The 25,676-nt window shown below is 42.7% G+C and overlaps 1 protein-coding gene across 3 annotated transcripts in view; it reads left to right on the plus strand.

The window, feature by feature from the left end:
• Positions 1-827: 827 nt before the first annotated feature.
• The window catches only part of IL17RD (interleukin 17 receptor D), an 87,882-nt gene continuing 63,033 nt past the window's right edge, over positions 828-25,676 (plus strand). The window contains exon 1 of one of the 3 annotated variants that reach the window (XM_059716122.1): positions 828-878. Coding sequence is in view for 2 of the 3 variants with exons in the window: in XM_059716120.1 (XP_059572103.1) it covers positions 1,220-1,342 (123 nt within the window). In the remaining variant the exon portion in view is untranslated. Of the gene's footprint in view, positions 879-1,170; positions 1,343-25,676 lie in introns of those variants that run through there. The other 2 variants (XM_059716120.1, XM_059716119.1) reach the window with 2 other exon arrangements.

Below are 25,676 nucleotides of genomic sequence, written 5' to 3' on the forward strand. Positions count from 1 at the left end.
ATGCATCAGTAGATGCAAGCCAGAGTTTTATTTGCTTTGCCAGCTGTGGCATTTGTAGTTAAAATGTGCAACACAGAAGTGGATACAAGGGTTCCAGTGCAGTAGATGGTTACCAGCATCCACAGATGCGATTTCTATCCAGTGCATCCACCTCTGCTGTAAACCATCAGTGACTTCCCCCATTTTTTTAAAGACTTTTTTTTGTGTTCCAAGCCAAATCAGGCAAATCAAGTCCAAATCCTTGAGTCAGTCCACAACTATAAGTGGCCCTACAAATAGCAAACATCTTCCACCCCCACCAGGGGCTTCAGATATTTCCAAAGTCTTTTGGCAGGCATCTATGCACTGGTGACATGTAGGGGGTGCACACAGGTGCACGTGAACCTCCTGAGCGTGGCGGTGCATCCCCATGAAAAGACGCTGCTGACACTACCGGCGGTGTCTGTGGGCAGTCAACGATCAGTGCTGGATGCTGCCGACACTGCCGGCCGTGTCTGTGGGTGGTTGCTGACCCTGGGTTGGCACTTGCCACCTCTCTCCGCTGCCAACAGCGCCGGCAGCGTCTGTGGGAGCTCCCAGGTTACTGCCGCCATGCTCCCACCACTGCGCTGCCACTGCCGTGCCCCCCAGCCAGGGGGTACATGTCATTCATGATCCCATGTGCTGGCCCAAGCCCAGAGGCTTGGGGTTTGGGTGCCCCCAAGTTTGCCTGCCCTCAGCCATATGGTGGCAGGAGCAAGCTAGGGAGGAGCCTCCCATTTCCATACAGTGGGCTTTAAGCCCCCGCACCTCAGCGGGTCCTAAACCACGCGGGAAGAACAGTTATCCCTGGAAAAACTGCCTTCAGGGACCCAGATACATGGTGTTTCCCCTGCCAGGTAACCTACCACAAGGACAGGTTATCTTTCTCAGTGTGCGATGCGCTCTGCTTTCCAGGGGAAGACACTTCGGCGTGTTTTCCAACACTCAGGCGTGGACAAGCGACTCCCCGCTCTCACTGGGACAACGGGGATGGGGCCAAACACCGGAGCAAAACCGCACTGCTCGCGCCCCGTCCCCAGGCGGCAAGTGCAGCGAGGGGCGGGCGAGGTCCCGGCACCCGGGGAAGCCCCCAGCTCCTGCCGGCGGCGCCGCGCTGCAGCGCATGCCCGCCCCCGCCCCCGCCCCCCGGCTTGGGCTGCCGGCTCCAGTCTGCGGGCGCCGCCGCCGCCGCCGCACCATGGCCCCGGGGCTGCAGCTCGGCTCCCTGCTCTTCGCGCTCCTCGCCTGTCTCGGCGGCCCCCCGCTCGCCGCGGCAGCCGGCAGCAGGAGGGGGCCCGCGGGCGATGCCTGCGCGGGGCGGGTGAGTGGCCGAGGCGGCTGCGGCTGTCCCGGCGAGGCGAGGCGAGCCGGGCCGAGCCGAGCCGGGTGGCGGGCGCGGGGCTGGGGCTGGGGCTGTGCGGGCTCGGAGCTGCTCCTGCCGGGAAGGGGCGGCCGGGGGCGCGGGGCACTTCCAGGGCAGGGGGTTCCTGGGTTTGTCGGCCCAGGGAAGGGAGCGTGGGGAAGTCACTCAACAGGTCTTTTATCAGCCTCTCTCTCCCCTTCCTGAAGCTGCCGTGCCCTGCCCACGGGAGAAAAGGCGATCGCCGCGGGCTTTGTTATTGTGATGGGTCGAGGCCGCTTGGGGTCTGGGTTTCAGGCCTGATCGTCAGACAGAGTTGCGGGGAAGAGGGTGGGAGGCGAGAAACTTTCTGTCGTTGGTCTTTCCCTTTTGTTCTTGTCCCTGGGTCTTTACCTTTCCCGTTGTGGTGCCCTCGTCGCAGTGCTAGCGAAGCCGCCCTGCCTCTGGGACGTGGTGTCACCACTTGTTAGTCGCTAGCCCGCGGGCTTGCTTTTTCCTGCGGGCTCTGGCCGGTCGGAGCTGTGGTGGAAGCGCCGCGTCCCCGGGACAAGGCTGACTTTCATTACCTTTCCTTTTTGTTCGCCTGTCAGTAAGGATTTTCTTGGTTTTAGATCATAAAGCTTTGCAAATGTTCCTGCACAAGCCACGTCCCGGGGATGGTTGGATGTAGTATTGTTGAGCAGAAAGCAGAAACCCCTGAAGAAATAGGGGGGAGAGAGCGAGCAGATAAAGAATATATTCTTAGGAGCATGTTAAAATTTAAAAACCTTTTCAACTCTCTTTGTGTTGGCTTGAATTCTTTGGTCTCAAGGCTCACAGTGCTGCTCCAGTCTAGCAGCAACATATTTTTGACTGCAGCCCTTCTGTTTTGTATTATGGTCCACGAGACAAAGTAGTGCGCTCCGCAGATTTTAAACAACAAAGATGCGTGTTTCTGTCAAGTTATGCAGCAGCTATTTAATCAAGTAAACTTTCACTGCTATTATGAGTCATAATACTTGATTAATTTTGCTTACTTTGACAGGCACAGGAATGTAGTGCATGTACTGAACGGATTTCTTCTTCTATAAGGAATGTCTGTGTGTATATTACATTTGAATATATCTGGATCTGCATAATATAAAGGTCATAAGATGCTATCCTTTAATACATCATCTGAACTATTACCTTTCAAGTTACTGCAAAGACGTTTTTTGGTTTTTACTCCCATGCAACAGATTTAAGAGCTTTGTTTGCTAAATGAACATAACAGTTTATCTGAGTTTCCATTATATTTTCCTTTTCCAGGGATCTAATTTGTCTGAGCAGTTTTTAGATCCTAAATCTGATTCTGTAATACAATTCTCACTTGTAAAAATGTCCATTGACTTGAGTGGGAGTTTTGAAGAGTAGTGATGCAGGATGCGACCCATTGTCTTGGTTGTGTAGTATTTATCTTGGGTTGCATGTAAGTTTTGAATAGACTTGACATACTATTAAATGACTGATGGCCCCTGTAACACATTGTCTGCTCTGGGGCAGAGCTGCCTTTGAAGTGCTACTCTGTAGGAAGTAAAGAGACTATTTGCTCTATTAAAATTCCTTGGTATTTCCTCTGTTTAACCACAGGCCACTTCCCCTCTGCCACTCTAAACACTGCAGGGACACTGACTGATTGAAAAGACACAAGCCCTGAAGTAATTGTATCCTATTCAAATAGATATTCTTATTGCACCTTATTTTTAATTAGTTTCTCATTTATTGGTTAAGGGGAATAGGAAAAAAAAATATAAAAATTATTTAGGTTAATGAACAGTAAAAAGTGTCTAATGTATTTTAGTGAGTCAGTGCCAAATAAGATAATTTTAGTAATGTCTACAGTATTTTAAAATGCATATTTTAACATCTGATATTTGACTAATTAAACAGGAAATGGAATGTGACTGCATATATGAGTGTTTTTTCATTCTGCTGCTAGAATTGGGTATATTTGTCACCCTTCTCAACACTACTGGATCTTAATTTTCCTCTCTGAGTTCTGCTGCAAATCTGCCTGCTTACCTCATATACAAACTTTTCATGTTACCTTCTGGTTAATTTTGCTTAATTTATTGGGACAAGAATACTATCTTTTTACATTCAATTAAATGCAAGCATTTTCAGTTTGCTTTTAAGTTTTTATTGCACTAAAAACTCAACTTGAAGCAAAATAATATTGATACACTGGTAAGAATTTATATTTGCTACCTGAAACTAGAGCTTCTCTGCTTATTCTCAAGTGAAAATTGCAGAGCTGATCTACTCGATTCTAGTTGCACTGTGGGGTTTTTTGGTAGTCTTTTGTTTCCAATCCAGCAAACCCAACATGTTTATAAACCCAGCAAAGCAGTTAAACGGATAAGTAAAAATTTAAACACATAACTAGTGCTGTTGAGGGAAATCCCACTGAAGTTAATGGCAGAACTTCCATTGGCTTAACTGGAACCAAATTAATACTTACAGGTTTTAATGTGAGTTTTAAGGGTTGTCTTTACTGGAAAGTTGGATTAAGATAAGACTGTGTTTAAAGTGCAAGAGCTACTCAACTTGTGGGTAGCCCAACTCCACAATAAGCGTTCCTTTTCCCATGCTAGTTAAATCAGAAAAAGCTGTACCATTCCAGAATGAGAGCAACCACATGGAGAGCTATTCTGGAAAAGCTTTTCTGTTTAATTGTCTGTTGTAGACAAACCCTTAGCTGTGTGAGGAAGGCCATATTGAATTTTAAATTTCATTTGAGCATATTTGGGCTATGCTCATCCAGAGCTACATATGTGAATAAATTTACTCCCACAAGTCGTTATGTTGTTTTTAATGGGATTACTCCTGCAAGTTAAATCTTTTTATGTTCTTAGAAAGAGCAGGCCCTTAATTATGTTCAATCTAAAACATAAGACAGTTGACACTGTGTGCTGACAGATAATATATGGCATATTTTAAAGAACAAAAAGGTCACATACTTTGGTTCTGTAGACCCATCTTACTGCATATGCCACAGGCTGCCTGCCACCCTTGATTCTCCCCTGCAAGCATCGTTTGTGCTACTCTCCCAGGGTCTTGTATTTCAGGAACTCACTGCAACTGCCCCATACTCACCCTGCAGGTTTTATGTACTGTATATTCCTGCTCTCCTTACCATGTCTGTTTGCACTCTTCTTCCCCTTCAAACACTGTGAATTAAGCTTTTCTGGAATAACTTCCTTAGTAGTGTGGACATTCTTAATTTGGAGTGAGAATACCTCGCAGAATGTCCACATGTGTTGTGGTTCAGGAGTAGCTTTGAAATCAAGCTCTCCTTTAATCCAGATTAATTTTCAGGTGTACAGAAGCATATTTTCCTCTTCCTCCTTCATTGCTTTTTTTCCCCCTCTCTTTCAGGGTGTCATTCTTCTTTAAATGGAGGAAAGAGCTGAGCTGGTGGGGGGGTTGTTTCACTGGAGGGTGTTAATGGTTGCCAGCAATGGTTTCTTTCATCTTTTGATAACTGCAGTGGTGGTTGAGGTGCTAGCTCTGTTAACCAGATGTTGGCAGCTCCATGTGTCCCCCATTTTTTCTTTTCATTTTTCTCATCTTCACTCAAATCAGTAGTTTTGCCCACTGATGCCTAGAACATTCCCAATCATCTACTCCAGGAAATTGGATTCACTTCTAAGCTTTTACAGCTAGAACTGTATAGTAGAACCTATGACTTTTTTTTTTTTCTCTGAAAGAAAAACGTATTTGGAACATGTAACTACATTTCCACAGAAAAAAGGATTCAGTACAGTCTGTATATTTCAAACAATTTATTTAAAAACCAAGACCACAATTTAAGTATGTAAACTAATAGAATAGGTGCATGAATGTTCCATAAGGAACACTGATTCTGAACAGTACATGTAATATAAAGCATTGGAATACATCAAAATTAGAGAGGAAGATTCATGGAAACAGTTTACTTATGAGAAGTTCATTTAGAATACTTGCAACAAAATGTATTTTTATATATACTTTATTTAGTAGTTTGAATATTCAGACCATTTAGAAGGCTCATGATCTACCAAGGGTTTCTGCAGTTTCAGAACTATTATAGGTTGGACTGTTCTTTTCAGGACATGGACATTCTTTGTGTTTTAGACTTCAACAGATAAAACCTGCCTTTCAACAACTAGAAATATAACAATCTATTGGGCTAATTTCAAATCTAGACCACTTAAGAATAAAACAGATATTTCATTAATCTCAATACAGTATATCTTTAGTCTACTGGCAGAAAGTTATGCTGTCATTATTAGATGATGCTAGCTTTTTCTTTACTTGTAATGTTAGTGTAATATGGATGTTAATTAAAGCTGCAACCTTTAAAGGGTGCTTTAATAAGGACCAGCTGTCTTTTCTAGCAGATCAGCCCAAAGATGGTGGAACAAAGCTTTGATGTGAATTGCCCATATAATTCAGCTGGAAGGGTGAAGTTTGCCAATGAATCTGGTGTTTTATTAGTGGACAATAAAGACAGGAGAGCAACATTTTATTGGTAAACAATAAATACTAACATTGGTATTCAAGTTTTAACTGTAAAATAATTTATCTTTTTTTTTGTAAAATATTAAATGTACTACAAACATCTTAAAACTGTACTTGGAAGAGAAATATCAAAAGCTTGTTCTTTTTCTGAATCTTTCCAATTTGTTTGTGTTTTCTGTTCTGTACTTTCTTTCATTTATGTTTTATTATCTGTTCTATACACAACTGAACATTATATAAAAAGCTGGCACATTGCATTTTGAGGAAATACATAAAATGTATCTCTGATAATATATCATAATTAATTTTTTAAGTGTCCTTGTTTTTTTTTTCTTCTTCCTTATAAAGGCTGAATTAATTTTGACAAGCAGATTAAAGAAAAGAAGGGCAACTTGTAGTTGCATTAGAGAAACTACTTTCAAGTGAACATGCAGAGAGGTTTGAGAGAGTTAGGATTACAAATAAATTTTATTTCAGGATCAGAATTGAAAAATAAACTTGATTTTATCCTATTAGTATTTTTCAGTTGTAGACAACCAGCTATTTACCTTTCCTGACTTTTTATAATTATAGCCACCTTATTGACAGTGTGCTAGTTCCTCCGCATGATTTTTTGCAAGAGATGCTAATTGGAGATGATGATTATTTTAGCAGTGAGCAGCAATGCTTACTGCAATAAGGGTGGTCATCTTTAGCTGTTCTGAAGGCAATATTTATTTAGCAGAAACATATGGTTTAGAATCCTTTTGTCGCTTCAGTGACTACCTTAAATTCTGTCATGTGAGCCAACATTGAAATTGTCTAGTTCATTTCTCAGCATGTTATCCCTTATTCCTTTAGCATTGTTGTCTATTCACGATCATCCTGAAACATTTTGTACTCTATTTTACAATAAATGTCATTGGGCTGTTGAATGATTGACTCCCATACTCCTGTGGAGTGCTAATTAAAGTGTAACACTGACCTTTGAAATATAATGCCAGTCTACTTAATGTTATTTTTTGCACATTTAATGGGCTTGTTTCATGTATGTATAATAATACAGGATGTACAGAGCTAATAATATGAAAGTATATCTTAAACTTGCATGTATGTTGGTTGATGGATATTGAGGAACACAGGGAGCTCAGATGAAACATATTTCTTAATAGATGACTAACCTTTAAACTCCACTATGGTCAGTTTTACTGACAAGCTTGCAAATGTTGCCCATTGCTTTGAAATAGCTTATGTTGTCTTAATCAAGACCCTTACCTCAGTGTTAGCTCAAACCCCACAACAGCCTTTGCACAAAACTGTTGTTCCTGGGCCTAAATGTGTTTTGAACTCAGGCTTCATTGCCTGCCTGGAAGAGGTTAGACCAGTGGTTCTCAACTTCGTTAGACTCAGAAAATGCCTGTTCTTAGTTTTTCATTAGTTTTTTTGACTACAGAAAAATAATAGAGCAATTCTTCTCTTGCAAAAAACTCAGAAAAACCACAACAGGTCAGAATGTTTTAACACTATGAGTTCCTACTCAGAATTTTTCAGTTTATATTGTGAATCATGTTTACACACCTAACACTGGTAACCTTTGGGTGGCACTCAGCATCACCCTTGACAGGATCTCAAGGCACCCCAGGGTGCCAGGGCATCATGGTTGAAAATAATTGGATTAGAGCCTGTAGTGAGGTTGTTGAGAGAGCTCATGTAGCAGGGTCCAGTGCCTCTATTTACCAGAATTTCTTCCTACTTACTTCCTGATCACTTTCTCTACCAGTTATTTTATATACTTCTTATTGGTGTTTAACTTTTGATGCCATGCAGTCTGCTTTTTCTATAGTACTTAGCTCACCTCTGCCAAATAGTTTTGGCAGATGTTGTGCCACCATACTGCTAGCTAACCAAAGGATTATACTATGGTTCCAATTCACTTCTGGTGCAACTGCAATGAAGGATGTGACTTTGGGAAATGCACCCAACACTTCCTTGGTGTGATAACATTTCAGAGAGGCTGGCAGAGGTAGGGATGAAGGGAATGACTGTCCTGTTAGAGACAGAGATAGAATTTAAAACATAAGATATGGTCATACTGGCATCCAAAAGGTTTTGTAGGTAATACCATTTTGCCTTCAGCCTGACAAATACCACCCCCCCACCCTCGCCTGTCACCATCTTGCAGTTAATAAGTGCATAATTAAACCTTCTTCTGCCAGGTGCTCTGATTTCAGGAAACAGTATTATGAGTCATAACAGTAGATAGTAAGCAGATCTCCTAAAATTACAGTGGGCACAAACACTCTGTTGATTACTTTGTTGTTCACCGGTTCCTGCTTGCCCAAATACATAAATGGCAGATTTCCTCAGCCTCAGTATCGGGCACTTGCCGTTACATCACATACGGTGTTTACAAACTTGGCTTTGTGGTGAGCCAAGGTATAACTATTGATTAGCATCCTTTGTGGTTTACCAGCTTATACCTTTTGATTAAGATCCTTTGTGGCTGACAGCTTCATGTGCTTCTCACAGTTGGCAAAGTGCAAGCATGTGAATGCTGTTGATGTTGGGAAAGCTCATTTTCTCAAATTCAGCTATTATTTCAGGTACATTAACAATATCTACTACCTGGAGTAAAGCACAGAATTAATTACCTCACAGATCTCTACTAAAGTGATTCTCAACCAATACCAGTCCACCCCAGGGTGCCACCAGATCTTTTGCAGGGTGCCATGAGGTATGGGGAGATATGTGAACTGTTAGGAGATGAGCAGATAAGTGCAGGCTGAGGCTTGTCCCTGCCTGGTGGATCTCCCATCCTCACTGTCGGGCCCAGCTGCAAGGAAGTAAGCAGATGTGTCTCGAATCCCATAAGGGGTGTCTCAAGTCCAAAGAGGCTGAGAACCACTGATCTATTAAAACAATAACATTAATTGACTTGCCATCATCAAACTGTTATACATGGACCTCTAGTAAGCTTCTAGGAGTCATAGCAATCCCTTTCTGGACCAGTTTAGCATCCCTTCTTTGTACAACTTAGTACTGGAGAGCCACAGCAGGTTCCACTCATAAGACTTCATAAAGATCTGCTCCCTCACATGGAAGTTCTGGAGCCACTGATGGCCTCTCTGGTCTGCATAATGATGTAGTCCCACCACTTTGTGCTAATTATCCTGCATTGGAGATTCTGGTTTTGTGGGGAATCTGCAATGATCATGGCATGCAACAGGTGTCGTCACCACTTTACCATGGCATCTGCCGGCATATCTGATCTTGTTCTGAGAGCCACTGATACCTTCCATGGGTTAGACCTGCTGCTGAAATATAATTTATTGTCTCCCTTATTCTCTGTCTGTATCTTGGCAAAATAATAGTGCAGCCACAAGGAAGAAAATCTGTTTCATCTCTGCTGGATCAGTGACTTTGCACCAGCTGGAAAAAACAAATGTCAGGGATGCATAAAGCTTGGAGTGTTTCAACTGAACGTGTTGGTGGGCTCAATGCATGTCTGCGTGGGTGTTAAGAACAGACCATTCCTGAACTGATTCCTGGAATGGCACAAGTGTGAGGCACTATGAGCCCTTGGACGTGTTCCCTCAGATATCTTAATAGAGAACCCAGGCAACTGCAGCACCATTTTGGATGTAGTTGTATGCATTTGAGTTGCTGGTGGCTGTGCAGTGTGGACATTTCCAAGCAGGTTTTGCAAATTGGGATATATACTGTGATATCCTATAGACCCTGGTGTCCTTTGCAGTGTAAATATAACCTTCAAGATAAATGATGTAATGCTATTACAGTGGGGTGGCAGTAACAGCAGAGGTGCTTATTGTTTAACAGATGATTTTTGTAAATGGTGTAAAATTCATCTCCTTACTTGAATTGTCATGTGCTCATGGGAACCCAGGGTAGGTTAGAGTTCAAAATCTCAGGTTATTTGAGCAAAGTTTCCCAACAGATGGCACCCACAAAAAAGGGGTCTGCTTCTATGAGCTGAATACTTGACACACCAGTTGTAAAACTAATTTTATAGTTCTTATAATTTTATTTTGAATCAAGGGCTCAAAACATGTCTCTGATCTTTTCCAAACTGATACTACCTGTGCAGGATTGTACTTCATTAGTATTCAGTACCCTGTAGTCTAAAATGTTATTCAGGGTAAAATGTAGTTTAAGCCAAACTGATGAGCCAGAAAAATAATCTGCAGGCATGCAACAGGACTGAGACTTTCCTGTAAACCGGAGTCTTCCAAGGCATCCTTACATCAGATTACCTGGTAGCCAAATATGACATAGTGTGTTTGTTAAATGTCAGTATTGCCCATGTATTGTTGATTCAGGTCCTGCTCTTTTTGTGCTTTCAGAGAATGTGTTTTTGCATACATTTCCTTGTTTTTTCAGGGCCGCCTCCTGGAAGTTTTGTCGAAAAGCATATTTAGATTTTACCAGGGCGTGAATTAATGGGGAGCTTGGGAGGGCTCAGCCCTCCCCTGCCCCATAGCAGACAAGAGCAGATCTCTCCCAAGAGTCAAAGTGTAGCTCGAACCCTGCATTTTACTCTAGAAATGTTGCAAGTGTAAAGTATTAGTGTAAAGCAGAAGTGTCAAACCCATTTGGCCCTACAGGCCAGATCTGGATTGCAGGGCTTCTCAGGCTGTATCTGGACCCTGGGGCTTCTTAGGGCTGTACTGCCCACCTGGCAGTGTGGGGGTTAATGCCACTGCAGAATTTTGCCCCTAACAGGGATTGGGACCTGGAAATTCAGTGACAGGGAGCAGCAGTGCCACTAACCCCTGCAGCTGCATCATTTACCTCTTCCCCGCAAATTTTCAGTCCCATGGACCGAATGTCCTATTTCCATGAGCTGAATGTTTGACACTACCACTATGAAGTAGTCATACAGCATGTTCCTCACCCATTTTCTGATGAATGGGGCTATATGTGATCAAAGCTATAACACTTACCAGTATCAGTATTAATAAAGGCTGCTTACAGACATGGAAAAAAACCAAAACAGCACTTTACTTTCAACTCAGCTCACACCTGCACCAGGCACAGTGCATGCCCAGAGGAGGCATTGCATCTGTTTGACCTGGTGCACCTAGTCTCTGTATCGCTCGAATGCTTCAGTGGGGCTTTTTGATGCTTTTATCTAATAGGTGATTGAATCAGCTATTAGATAAAAGTGCCAAAAAGCCCTGCTGAAGCATGTGAGCTATACAGATACTGGGGAGCTGGGTCAAACTAATGTGATGCCTCTTCCAGTAAAGTGCTGTTTTGTGTTATTTTTTTTCTATGTCTGTCAGTGCCCAAAGATATTTCTGAGCATGAGAGAGGTGCCTGAAATATGAGAGCCCTGATCTGAAGGCTAGTACGATGTCAGTATTGACTAGCGCAGTGCCAGGATAGCATTGCCAGTTAAAAGTCACTCATGGTTATGGAAATCAGATCCCAGATACAAACTTAAACTTTTTACTATAATTCACCCATAATACCCAGTTGTATCACCTTTCAGAGACTGATGGTTATTGGAAAAAGGTCTCAAATGTGAGAGAGGGACGTTTTTTGTCCGATCCTTCTTTTTAAAACTGTCATAGAAAATCTCAAATGATTGTTTCCTGCACCCACACACAATCAAGCAGTGCACAAATGACAAATGTTTGTTTTAAAAATATAGCTCAAACAAAAGTGTTTACGTAAACCTTTTTTATTTGCGATGAAATGGAAATCCCAGTGCAATCTGACCTGTGGAGTTGCTACAGCCCCACAGCCCAATATTAGTTTGCCGCATTAATGCCAACAATAGAGTTAGTGGTGCCACCTGGGCTAGCTTGGTCAACTTCAGATGTTCTTTAGATATGGCTTCCTGCCAAAAGGAGCTGTTTTTAATAATTCTTGTGCATAAGGAGATTGTCTTAAAAACAAGTATGGCACAACAAGAGTAGGGATAGAGTTTCTAGAGCAAATTTGGGGTCAGTTGATCAAGATTTTCCAAGTCTACAGTTTCCCCAAGTTATGAGCTGGCTCATGCTTTCAGATTTCTGTAATATCTCAGTGTGTAGAGTGGTTATCTTGAATATTGTCTGTCACAGGGGTGGCCAATTATTTTACATCGAAGGCTGTTAATGAGTTTTGGCAAGCTGTCAAGGGCTGCAATGTTAGTCCTGCCCCTTGACAGGTGCCCTGCCCCCTGATCGCCATCTTGGGACCAGAAATCCTGCCCCTAACCCCTGACGTTTGCCAACGGAAGTCCCTACCTTTGTCCCCAGAAGTACTCCTTTTGGGAGGGGGGGGTGCTATCTTGGAACCAGAAAAAAACCAAATCATATACTAAAAAGTCAAACACCTACTATAACATGTTTTAATTTTATTTCAGAAAATATTTTTGTCATGATTCGCATTTGCATGCTGTATATGGAGGTGATTGCATAATAACTCAAAAATAAATTCTTACTGTTATTGTATGTGGGGTATGGTTGGGATGTGTGTGTATGGTGGGGTGTGGGAGTGTTTGTGGGAGAGTTGTGTGGGGGGCATTGGGTATGTTGGGGGGTGTATGTATGAAGGATTGTGGAAGCAGGGTATGAGTGTGTGGGGCTTGTAGGGTGAGGGAAGGTGGGGAGTGAAGATCCCCTTGCTGCTGGCAGTAGCAGCAGGTGGCAGGTGCTCGGGGCACTCATGGCCTGCGTAGGTGCTGCCACCTGGCATCATGCAGCTCAGACAAGTGCTGCATGTAGTGGCAAGGAGCGCAGCCTGTCTGGACCACCTCTACTGAGTGAAGCTCCACTGGCCTGCCAGCCTTCTTCCTGGCAGCTCCTGGTACTCGCGCGCCATGGAGGAAGCCCCACATGATGGAGCTGGCTGTCTTCCCCGCCCCCTGCTATGCAGGGCTCCCCTCCAGTTCTGGCAGAGTTCTGGGAACTGCGTGGCAGGGGGTGGGGAAGGCAGCTGGCTCCGTTGTGCAGGGCTTCTCCCAGTGGCATGCAAGTGTCAGGAGATGCACGTGCACCATGGGGTGGCCCGCGCATCAGAGGCAGGCTGGCCTGGCTGCACTCCTTGCCACCATGTGCAGTACTGACCTAAGCCATGTGCTTCTGGGTGGCAGCGCCTGCATGTGCTGTGAAGCACCCTGAGCACTCACTGCTGCTGCTGGCAGCAGGGTCTGCACAATGGGATGGGGGGGAGGGGGGAGGGAGCGTGTGGGTGGCCCACACCATCTACCCACCTGAGCACCACACTCCTGCTGCTCTTCTGGGTACGGGCTCTGTGCTCCCACCAGCCCTAGCCACCCACACACATTGTGCTTCCACCCAGGTACAGCTCCCTCTCCCCCCAAGCCCACTGCTTCCTTACCTGCTTCCTGGAGAGAGCACTGCAGGAGGGAGATGAGGAGCCGCTGGAGGATGGGGAAGCCAAGCAGGTCCCCTGGTAGTTGCAGCAATGGGAGCAGCAGTCCTGCCCCGAAGCTGTGCGCTGGGCTGGGACAGACCCTTCCGCACACAAGGGTCAGAGCAAGGCATGCAGGCTCAGCAGAGTACAATTAGTTGGTGGGTGCCCACAGGCCAGACGAATTTGTCTGGTGGGCTAGATCCAGCCCGTGGGCTATATTTCATCATCCAGTGTTAAAGTTGGAGCAGTTTTGCTACATTTAGATCATTCCTGGCTTGTCCACAAGTAACAATTAGCATGTAATAGCTGTGCCCTTTTGAAACATGCCTCTTTTAAAAGGGCTTCAGATATGTATGTCTATATCCTGAGGTGTTCTGAGGAAGCCTCTGTGCTTTTCCAAGGTGTTTCTCAATTATGGCTCTTCAGTAACTGCCATTTACTCACAAAATAGAAGCAAAGAGAGAAAGAGATGGTAGTGTTGGAGTGATGTTCTACCTGTGATGGTTCAGGAAATGTGCAAGTGGCTGCAGTGCATAAATTTACTGCCCCCAAAACTTTTGTTAATTGAGAGTTAGAGTTGATTGGCAAGGCTCTGTACCCTTTGAGATCTAAACCTTATGGATACCAGGAAATGAAAAGTTTAGATAAAATGATGGTAAATGTGCCATACAACCCATGGGCTGAATGTTTTGCCTTCCCCCAGTCTGTCCTAACTGGTTTTGAAATCTATTTTAATAAAAATCTGAGCTGGAATAAGCATATTGAAATTGTAAGGACTGCAGCAGCAATTCTCAACCAGGGTGCTGCAGCACTCTGGGGTGCCTTGAGATCCTTTCAAGGGTGCTGCAGGTGCCACACAAGGTTAGCACTCTTAGGTTTAGAAGCATGATTCACAAGATAAATCCAGCGAATTCAAATAGAAATTCATAGTTGTGGCCTTTCTCAGTTCTTTGCAACAGAGAAAACTGCTCAATTATTTTTTCTGTGGAGACAAAAAAAGAGTGAAACTAAAAGCTGGCGTTTCCCAAGGGCTGCCTTAAGTCTAAAAAGGTTGAGGATCGGTGCACTGGAGCAAAATAAGCCTTGGATGGAATTTTTATGCTTTTACAATAAAACAGGTGGAAGGGTGGTACTTGGAGCACTAAAGGTCTGCAAATCCAAGGTAGAGTTTATTTTATTCCATGGAGCAGAACTATGGGATGCTGATCCTGAAACTCACTCAAAAATAGAAAATATCTCCAATTATTAACATGGCTTTTATATCTAACTAGCCAAATGCCCATCAACAATGACCAGGGGTGGGGGGGGGCAGGCAGTGACAGAGTGCCACCACTCACCGCCCTGAGATGCTGCTGCTCTTGCCTCCAGCATCATGCACCACCCCCCCCTGCCCACCAGCACTGCACCCTGCAGTGCTGCTGCCTCCCAGGTGTAGGGGAGGGGGGGAAGCTTGCACATGGTGGCTGCAGCTGCCACTTAGCACCCTAAGCTGCCGCTGCTGCATGTCCAGCCATGCGCAACCCCCTCCCCCACAGTTCCCCTCCTTCCATCCCTCCTGGCTGTTCTCCGAGCCCAGGGGTGGCCGGGCACCGCTGCTGTGCCCCCCCCCCCCACATTCCTGCTTCCCTTCCCCTCTCCTCACTTCTGCCTTCCCCTCGCCAGCTTTTGTTAGGGCCCGGCAGTGGTGGCAGTGAGGCCAGAGCAGGGGTCGAGGCCAGCGCTGCACTGCCAGCACCCTGTGCTGCTGCCTCCAAGGAGCAGGGCCATGGGGGGGGGGGCCAGGCCAGGCCAGGCCAGCACTGCTAGCCTTGCCCCTCCACCTCCGTCCCCTCTGTCCCTGCCATCGTGGCAGCGCACCACCATCCCAGTCCGTCCCTGTCATTGTCCATCATGACTGATGGGGGTGGGGTGGGGTGGGTGGGGATGGAGAACTGCCACCCAGTGCCCCGCGGTGCTGCCGCTCTGCCTCTGGCCCCGTGTGCCCCTCCCCATATCCCATGTCTGGCCCCATGGGTCAGAACAGTGGGGCAAGACCAGCACCCTGTGCCACCAGCACCCTGCGCCACTGCCACCTCCAAGGAGCAGGGAGGGGGAGGCCAGTGCCGCTGGCCTCACCCCCTACTTCATCCCCTCCGTCCCTGCCGTCAAGGCGGCACTCCACCATCCCAGTCCATCCCTGCCATCCCCCTTTGCCTCCAAGGAGCAGGGCCCCGGCCTTGCTGGCCACTGGCCTTGCTGGCCACTGGCCTTGCCCTCCCTGACCACTGGCCTTGCCCCTCTGCTCAGGCCCCTCAGTCCCCTCTGTCATGGCAGTGCTCTGTCATGTGTGTCTGTATGTGCAGAGCGCTCTGGTTGTTTCAGTCGGGGTTGTGATTGAATGGCTGCTGAGGCAACCAGTTAGAGTGCTCATAAAGCGTTACAGACAGACAGACTAAGGCTTTTATTATATTTGAATTTTATGAAGAGGGGGTCATGCACTCTGAAACAGGAGTGAACATCCTAGCTCAGTTAAGAATTCTACATTATTAGATGAAAATGAGTTGTTTTATACTTACCAGATACCCTAAAAAGTGCATTTTAGAAACCACTCTTTTTCTAAATAAACCTTTGTGTTGAATGATTAAATAAAATCTATATTCTTCAGACAATGGCCTGGGAAGTGTATTGAGAATCATGACCCACTATTTCTTCTATATTTAAAACAAGACATAAATTTAAGAATTAAAGATGCTACCATATAGAGAAGTATGCAAGCGGTGAGACTTTTTCAAACTTTCCCCTTTTTGAGATTAATAAAGCACTCCTCTGGCCTAGAGATCTACCAATCTGTAGTACAAAGCTACAAACAACAGAAAACCTTTACTAGAATCTGATTCACTTTGAAAGGTGCAGTTGTCTTGGACAGACCGTGTTGAACCCCATATTTGGATAGAACATGTTCTTGTGGGAAGAATGCAATACGTGATTTACCATTTGTGCTCTTGTTTGTTTGCTTTGAAGAAATAAGGGAAAAATGACTCTCCCCATTAATGGAAAATTTTAAATATTAGACTACAGACGAAAAACAATTTGGCTTCTTCTTAACAACTTGGAGCCTGTTGTATAGTTCCTAGGTGTATTTGCATTACTTGCCCAAAGAATAAGTGCCAAAATCAAATGGAATTTCCCTGTTTTACTTTAGTGTCCACTGTTTCATTTTATTTATATTTATATCATCTTATACTAGTTCTGTTTTAATTTTTTGCAAGTTGGTAGAATGGATAATTATAGTGTATGCTTTTAGCAAAAATAACAAATGATAATCTGTGTAAATGTTGTTAAATATATTTTTATTGTTTATTTTCCTATATTATTTTAATAATAGGTGGAAACAAGCTACTAATGCTGTTACTACAATCCTAACTAGCCATGAGTAGTGCTTTTGAGCCCTTTAGATCAAAACATGCAAGTATAAGGCTGCTGGCAGACCTTCATTTCAAGGCGCAATAGGATCTGATCCCAATCCCCACAGTCACACCTCCTGCCATCCACAAATGCATGGCAAGACTCTTGAGTTTGAGATCAGGGATTAGATCCTAATCATGCCCTACTTGCCAGTGCAGGGTAGCCTGGGAGCACAATCCTAGGCTTCCCTGCACAGCAAATTGAAAGCCAGGTGCTGGAGTATCAGTTGATTGTTGACTGGCACCAGGGACTGAACTGGCATGGGGAACAGGCCCCAGTGCAGTCCAGGCCACGTGGACAATCAGCTGATTGCTAACTCCCTGTTCTCAGAAGCTCTGGCTAGGCGCTTGGCTGCGGGAGCCAAAGGACTTCCCCCACTGAAGTCATTAAACCATGCACATGCTGGTTTTTTACACATCATGGTGCATGGGGACCCAAGGATTGAGCTTCTTCTCCCCAGTCCCAGGTTCCCCATATGCTGTGATGAGGAAAAACTGTGTGCACTGCCCATCTGGGCTGAACAGTAGTTTTTACAGGTCCTTGCACATGGGGACCCCTGGACTAGAGAGTATCTCCCTGACCCTGCGGTCCTGTTATGCTGGTATCTTTAAAAATTGTGTGTGCAGCTGGCTTGCACATGTTTTACTGACATCCCTGGTACACAGGAACCCTGGGATTGGGGAGAGGCTCCTTGATCCTGGTGTCCGCGGGTGCTGGGGATGTCAGAAAACTCTACTATCACATCATAAATTGACTTCAGTGTGTGGCCAGCTTACTATTTAAGACATGATTAAAACATTAACTGTATCTTAAATGTAATATGTGCCAGGGGCCTACGAGAAATTGTCAGGCCATCCTTGCTAAGGCAAAAGTTGTATCTAGAGCAGACTTACTGAGTACCAGAGGTGCATTGATACATTGGTCCGATATCAGATTGGCACCAATATAAAGAAAATTAACAATATTAGAAATTGGCCTAATTTGATGATATTAGAAATTGGCCTAACTTGGCCAATAACCGCCCATTCCCTCGTGCAGCTGCAGCGCAGCATGTAGGCAGTGAGGAGCACAGCCTGGCAGCTTGGAGAGCTGCATGCAGGTGGTAAGTCTGTTGTGGTGGAAAGGGGGGGGGGCAGATCAACACCCCGCATGGTGGGGGGGGGAGTGGGGCTGGGGCAGGCATTGCCCAGCTGGGGTGCGGCCAGGCTGTGCTTGGGGCAGGTGGCAGTGGTGCTGGGAGGGAGGCTATGGGGGGCTATGGCAAAATTTGGGGTGGTTGCAGCTTCTCTGTAGCCTCCCTCCCAGCGCTGTAGCCGCCTGCCCCAAGCGCAACCTGGCCCAGTCCTCACCGGGAAGAGCCCGGTACAACATACCGCACAATATGGTGCATTACTTGTTACAGAACATGGTTGAAACATACAATGAATCCCCTGTCAGGTTACCTGTCCCAAGGGGACAGAGTAAATATGGCAGGGTATGGCTGGGTTGCACCTTGTCTCTCTTTTCTGAATTTCAAGATTTAGATGTGCTTGCCATTCTGGAAGGCTACAAGTCACAACTGGTCAACTTTAATCTGTATTAATGAAGTTTTTGGTTAGTGAATATTGTAATAAGGGGAGGCAGCTCAGTAACTTGTTTTCCAAAATGCTGAATACTCCCAACTTTCACAAATTTAGTGAGAGTAAGGGTGATTAGCCTTTTGCAGGCTCAAGCTTTCACACTCTGGTCTAGAATGTAGTTCCAAGTATTCTGAAAAAAAGAAGTGTTGAAGGAAGAAGTTAACTGAATGAATACAGTTAATAAATTACTCTTTAATTTTACAATAGGCTGTATTTTGGGTGTGATGTTTCTAATAAACTTCAGAGAAAAACATCTAAATGTTGTTTTAATTTTTTTTTCATTTTGCTTAATTGTTTTACTTTGAGTGATTTCCCTCCCCGCAAGCATGCTGAAGTTCTCTATTTCTCTCTCTTTGGGGGTTTGAGCAGTAATGTGAAGTTTTGATCTGAGTTGGTGTGCGGACTTAGATTTTAATGTCTGATTCCCCCTACTCCACCCGAATGGGAGGAACTAGATATTTCTGATCTTACTCCTGAACATATTCAAATTCAACCAAGCAATCAGTGACTTCCCTGACTTTTTTTTGTATAAGCCTGTGGGAAAATTCCTGGTTGGCTGGCTATGAATTAATGAAAATCCTTAGAATGCTTCACTAATGATAGCTCCTGTGGCTTTAAAAATGCTATTCCCTTTTTTAATTTGGAGGAGGTCATGGAGGTTTACAGAAACTAAGAAAAGAAAATGTAACATCTGGTTGTGCTCTGCAGACGACTGCTTTTGTGTAAAGAAAAGTTATGGCACTTCCTCGGCATCAAACACTTTCAAGGTGATTCTTTCTAAGCTTTCCTTGCAAGAATGCATCTTATTCAAACTGTGTTTTTTAATTGATTTTACTCTATATGTTGAAAAGCTGGATTTTAGTATTAACCAGGATACTGAGATCCTAAGTTCATAATATTTTCACTTAAATATATACCCTAAATCTATATTTTTCTTTATCAAATAGACTTATTTCCATTATCTTTCCTAAAGTTTTTGAAATTCTAACCTTAAAAAAAAGATTTTGATTGAAATCCTGGCCTATATAAAGTCAGTGGAAGTTTTGATTTGGCAGTTGATAGCCACAGAGAAAGTTGAATCATTTATTTATTAAATTCCAAGGTATAGTCTGGTATTTTTTTTGTAAACAGCTTCTTATCATTAGGTGAGGCCATGTTTTTCAATAATGGAGGGGATACCTATGTACATATTAGTTCAACTTGTTCACTAAGTTATAAGTGACATTCTGTGAAAGTTTTGATCCAAACTGCCAATATTATAAATGATTTGTAATAGAAAATGTGATCTCTTCAGTTAAAGATGGGTATTATGTGTGTGATCTGTTTCGCTGTCAGAAAATATACAAAGAAATATTAACAATATTTAAGCATAACTTGATGACAGTATCTGTTTGTAAAATATGCATTTGGATTTTGTACAGTGGTTCAAATGAATGTTCATTGATTGTAATAATAATCTGACAACATTTTATCTCCATCTATATTTCCTTTTTAACATGGGTTAAAATCAAGGGTGAAACTTTTAAAGAAATGGGGTTGAAGCCTTACCTTGTTGTAGTCAGTGATACAGTTCCTTTTGTCCTGAGTAGGGCCAGGCTTGTACTCCTGGTATTTAAAGTCTGAATTCTACATCTGTTTTTAGGTGTCTAAGTAGGTGTCCTCATTTTAAAAGTTACTTAGTACTAAGCATCTTATATTGACTTCAGAGGGAGTGCTGGGAGCTGAGAACTTTTTAAAATCAGGCCATTTATTTTGATGCAAAGTAAGGCCATAGTGGCTTGCCTACATGGGGTGTTACTGCATACTTCGTGAAGGTATGTATTTACTGAACGCTTCTTGTTCTACATAACTTCTCCTGTGGACATACTAAGTGTATGTGAAGTTCAAGGTATCTTATTCTGTTTTAAAAATAGATTGAGCTATTTTGCATAATGGGGTGCTTGATGGGCACTGAGAGTGTCTATATGTGGAGTTAGTGCAGAGTAGCTAATGCTTTACAGATTCACACATTGGATTACCTACCATACGGTTACCATACTGACCTGAATCCAAGACAATTTCAAATTTAAGACGACTCACCCCCAATAATTAGTCTATACATGGAATTTTAAAATAAATTAGTTATATTTTTTCACGTACGGAAACTCATTATTTGAAGGGTTATTTTAAATTCGTTCCTCCCCACTTCTGTGGTGGGGAAAGCAGTGGCAGGGGGACTTACCCCCTGCGCCTGCCACCTTGCTGCCTGTACCCAGTGCCAACCTCTTTGCTGCTTTCCCTGTTCACCCCCTTCCCCTCCACACCCCACAGCTTACCTTTTGCAGTGCCTCTGGTTCCAGCTCTAGAGTAGTCAGCAACAGTGGCCCTGGCCCAAGCTGTGGTCCTGGTCCAGCCCAGCCAGACAGCAGCAGCTCCAGGCCTGGAACTGTAGCTAAAGGTAAGTGGCCGGGGTGGTAGGTTGCCTGATCTTCCCTGCACTCCCCCAAGTTGAACACTGTGGATCTCCCAACACCCCACCTCTGCCCCTACACTATAGGTTCCCCCAGACATGCTGCCCCCTGTGTGATTTCCCCCCACCATGCACTCTCTTCCCTGTCACATGAGCCACTCTGAGCCTGGCCAAGTGGTGTATTGGCTCCAGTTTTGGTCCTTGGCCTGAAGCCAGAGCTGCAGTAGTAGTCTGTACATACCAGTACATGTGTCTAAGGCAGGCTTCTTTTTTCACTGTGTTCATTGGGAGGGGGCTGGGAGGGGGGGAATACCTCATATTGGATTTGAGTAAATATGGTACTTCCCTATGTAGACAAGCCTTAAGCTTGTGACCAAGTGAGGTAAGTCACATCTGCATGGCAAATTTAGTATGCCCGGTAGCAGAGTCCTTAGTTGAGCTGCTCTGCACAGGCTGCTTCCTATACTTCCTACCTCCTATGTCTCTTCAGGTGGCCTCATTAGCACAGCTGAATCCAGTGCCAGTTAGCCCCAAGCTAATTATCCTGCCCATGGCATATGTATAAAACCGTGTCTGTCTTAAATGATTTACAGTTCTTTAAATTTGGATCATGCTTTTCATTTAACTATTTAAAAATGGTGAACACGTAACAAATATTAAGTAAGCATTGCTTGGACTCTAAGGAATTGAGAGGCACGTCGGATACTGAAATGCAGGTATCATTGTGGTGTAATGTAGTGGTTATTTAATAGTGCACAGTGATGTTATATAACAGTTCCTGACAAGAAATGAAGAACAGTATATCCAGTTGTAACTCCATGGGCAATGTATGTAGGTGGACTACAGTTTATGAATGGAATTTGTCCTGGGCACCCCATAGGTGACAGTCATGGTATGGTCAGGGACCACAAGTGGTTCACAAATCTCTTTCACATCTCCCCAATGACAGCACCTCTAACAGTGCAGAGTCTCATAACAAAGGTGCTGGCTGTTGTTACCCTTCTTAAAGTTAAGGGGCTCTCTGCATTACTAAGATTGTTTCTGTGAACAAAACCAACCAACTTTTACTAGAAGACCTGCACTGATTTTTATGCCAGGTGGGGAACTGGCCTTATCCTTTAATATTTTTGTCAGAAATCAGTTTTCAGTGTCTTTTTTTCTACTTTATAATAGAAAAATACATAGTAAATGAAATAAATGTTAAAAACTGTCAGCTTGTATGAACCATTTCTGAATAGATAAAGCTTTAGTCTTACAATTCTTTTCAGGTAGAATGTTCGTAGATCAACGCCTTATCTTGAAATAAAATGTTAACTACAGAAAAAAGTTAAAATGTCAACAAAACTTGACCCTTAACAGGTGACAAGTTATTATTCTGTGCTTTTTTAGAACAGCAATGGAAACAAAACCTCTATCTTTTATTCATAAGCTAGGAATAATACAAGTGGGTATAGCTTAGGTTTCTCCATATAGTTGCATTTGTAAAAGTAATTCTGTAATCATGCCATTCACTTTTGGGGTTCTTTTTGAGTAAGGACCACTGGCCGTGAAATGTCATGCAGAGATTTAAAAATGGGACATTCATCTCACCAAAGAATGAGCTGGAAAGACAGAACTTTCTTTTTATTATTTTTTTGGCAGTAAATGGAAGAATTAAAGCCACAAAATAAATGAGAAGCTAAAACCCAATATTATTTAACAACGTAGATAATAGGTACGAATAATTGTTCAGTCAAGCAGTACTATTTCTGTTATGAACATTTTGGTTGTTGCTTATTGTGATCCTCAATTATGCATAAGTTCACTGTATGTAAACTTAGTCTGTTAATTTATTTGCATGCTTTTATATAGAAACTTGACTTGTAGGGTTGATTTTCCCTATAGTTTTGTTGATTTGAGTTGCATCAGAAAAAAAATTGTTTCTATATTTAACAGTCATATCCAAGTAACTTCTGTTGTAATTTATATTTGACAATAGAGGTAGAAATTTGCTGCAGTCTTAGGATTTACTTCATAAGTTAGTACAGGATTTTTTTTTATATAGATGAAGGCTTTCACTGAAGGTCTTTATTATACTCTGTTTACGCTCCTGTTCAGTATTCTAAGATTAGCTGTTTAGAGATTCGGTCTAGCTCTGATAAAAGGAAGCCAGGTAAAGTTCATAAGAAATACAGCTTTGATTTAACTTTCTAATCTTTACATTTGAGTGTTTTTAAAAGCTCTTAAATCTTTTGTTGCAATTCTAACTTCCTGTGTGGTGTTTAAGTAAGATGACTGGTAGGGGAAACCTGTGTATGGCATTAATTTTCTGTCCAAAATACTTTTGTTGGAACTGATTGTTTCATAAAGAAAAATGATCAGTTAATGTGCATGGCTCATTTAAAAAAAAAAAAAAGTTTGTAAAGGCTTTTCAAGTATTTTTTTAAATTCAAAAGACTTTTCTTATAATTTGATCAAAGTAGCATAACCTGTGCCTCTGTTTTTGTTACACACTGACGGTCTGTGGATAACATTACATTTTTTCAGCATGAAACAGAACACTTCAAATCCCTAAAGCAGTCTCAAATTTATGGTTAATAAAAGAATTTATTGTACTGGATGTCATCTGTTATATCACTCTGGGAACAGAAACTGGCAGTGAGTGGACAGGAAATATTTCCATTTCAAATCGCTTCAATCTTATGGTCTAGGGCAAAAGTGTCTGATTTCAGCAAAGTCACTGTGAACAGCAGTGTAATAGAGGCGTTTTCATTGATTAAATATGTGTTATCTCTTTTCAAATATTTGTTTCCTCCTGCTTATTACCATTATTATTATAGTTAATATAAATGTTCTATTTAAATTCTTACATTTGGACTGATTGTATTTCAATATTGATCCCTTACCTCTCTGTAATGGCAGAAGGAATAGTAATAGTGTATTTCCAGATAAATATCTGTACATGCCAAGAGAACAGCAGTAAGATAAGTTAAGTTAGTGTACCACCGCCAAACTACTTCAAAGTTTTAGACCTGTGTATTTATAATCAGTTACCTTTTGAATGGAGAAAGAACTCCTGTACGGTAATTACGTTCTTATATCTTAATGGATTTCTTAAACTGTCTCGCTTTTTTTTTGTGTATTATAAAGTGTGAGCTCCATAGTGTAACTTTTATTAATGGAAACTGCCTGTAGTCAGATTGGAGTTTCTATACGTTTTCACAGATTAAATAGTATTTAAAATGTTTTACATAGTTTAAAATGTAAAAGTGTTAAAGTAATTAAATATGGTGTTTGGGAAGGATGACAGCTAAGAAAAAAATTCATTTTTCTCTCGCTTTAAAGTTAGATAACATTTAAATCCTGAAATCTAGTATCTTTTCATTTTGTCTATTAATATGTACATTGCAAATGTGGTTATTAAAATGTAGTGCCTGCTAAGCTGATTTTCATTTATTTGTTCTTTAAAATAAATGCAGCAAAACAGAAGTGCACAAAAAGCCTCATATAGACTCTGTTCTAACATTCTTATTCGTTTATTGGGAAATTAAAAGGAAAACCCCAACATATGGTTTGCAGTAAAGGCAGCAGTTTAACTGTTCACTTTTCAATGCAGAACAGCTTTTATTTTAAGGAAAATGTTGGGAGAAAGCAACTGGGGAGAAAGGAAGTTGTCACATGGTGTCCATGTGAATTTCAAACATGTTGATGTTTGTTAACTTCAAACCTCTGACTGCCTTCAAATAATTTTTGTGGTTTCTTCTTTGGGCAGGGGGGAGAGTGGGCTTTCAAAAAATGGGAAGGCATTACAATGTATGAAAAAGGCCTTGTGTAGTTACCTTCTAAAAGTGGCCTAGATACTAGTGCCCTTGTGTCACACAACCAAGCAGATTGCAGGACAATAAGTGTTAGCAAGACAGGTGTTTGGAAAAGTAAGCTTTTTGTAACACCGTATGCATTATGTAGGGGCGCTTACAGAAGTGACATTTTTTTGCATGATGAGGCCCCTGAAAGTGCTCCTGACCCATAACATAACAGACGCTCACAGCTGCAGAGCATTTCTAAAATAGCTGATCACACAAAAATGTAACCCCTGTCTGATGAAGTATGAGACAGGGGTGTGCTCTAAGGCAGGGAGTACAGGTTCCCTGTTAGGGTTAATCTTGGGTGATTTCACCCACATCTTATGTGGCTTTGCACAGGTGAGCACCAGATCAGCCCCATCCTCTGGGCTTTAGATTCTTCCTTAAGCTAGCTTTCCATTTTACATGGGTTTTTTAGCAAACTCTTTTCTTTGAGGTAATACACATTTCAAGTGTATTAAAAAAAATCCTTAGTTTATAATGTTTCCCCTTTAAGGGCTCACATTGTGAGATGGGTCTGGGGCTTACTCATACTGTTCTTGAATAAGCCATCTGAGTTGCCTCTGAGCAGTATAAAAGCCCTGTTTTTTTTTCTGAAGTTAATATGACTTATTTGCAGCACCCTTGTAAGCCTAGGTAATGAGGAAATGGATGTGTCAAACCCAAGTCTCACATTTAAGTATTGGCTGCCAGTAACCTGTCTCTTTAAGGTATTATTTCACTTTATAGATTAATGGTCATGTGATTTATTATTTACATGAAAGCTGTTTTAAATCTAGAAAAAACAGTCTGAAATCACAAATTCTTTAATCAGCACAGTTTTTAAATTGAGCAACCCAGTTTTAACCTAATGTAGACTAAAGGAGGAAACTTACTCCCAAACTGAGCCTTCTTATATACCAAGATTTGGGTCAGAGCAATCCTTATGAAACAGTTTATAATAGAAATCCTACTTGACCCCAATCTGTGGCAAAGCAAATGGCATTGATATTAGCATAAGGTCTAGGCAGGTTGTGGTACAGTTTGTGAGAGGGGGCAGATTTGACTGCAAGTAT

Source organism: Alligator mississippiensis, chromosome 12 (assembly GCF_030867095.1).
Source record: "Alligator mississippiensis isolate rAllMis1 chromosome 12, rAllMis1, whole genome shotgun sequence".
Lineage (NCBI taxonomy): Eukaryota > Metazoa > Chordata > Crocodylia > Alligatoridae > Alligator > Alligator mississippiensis.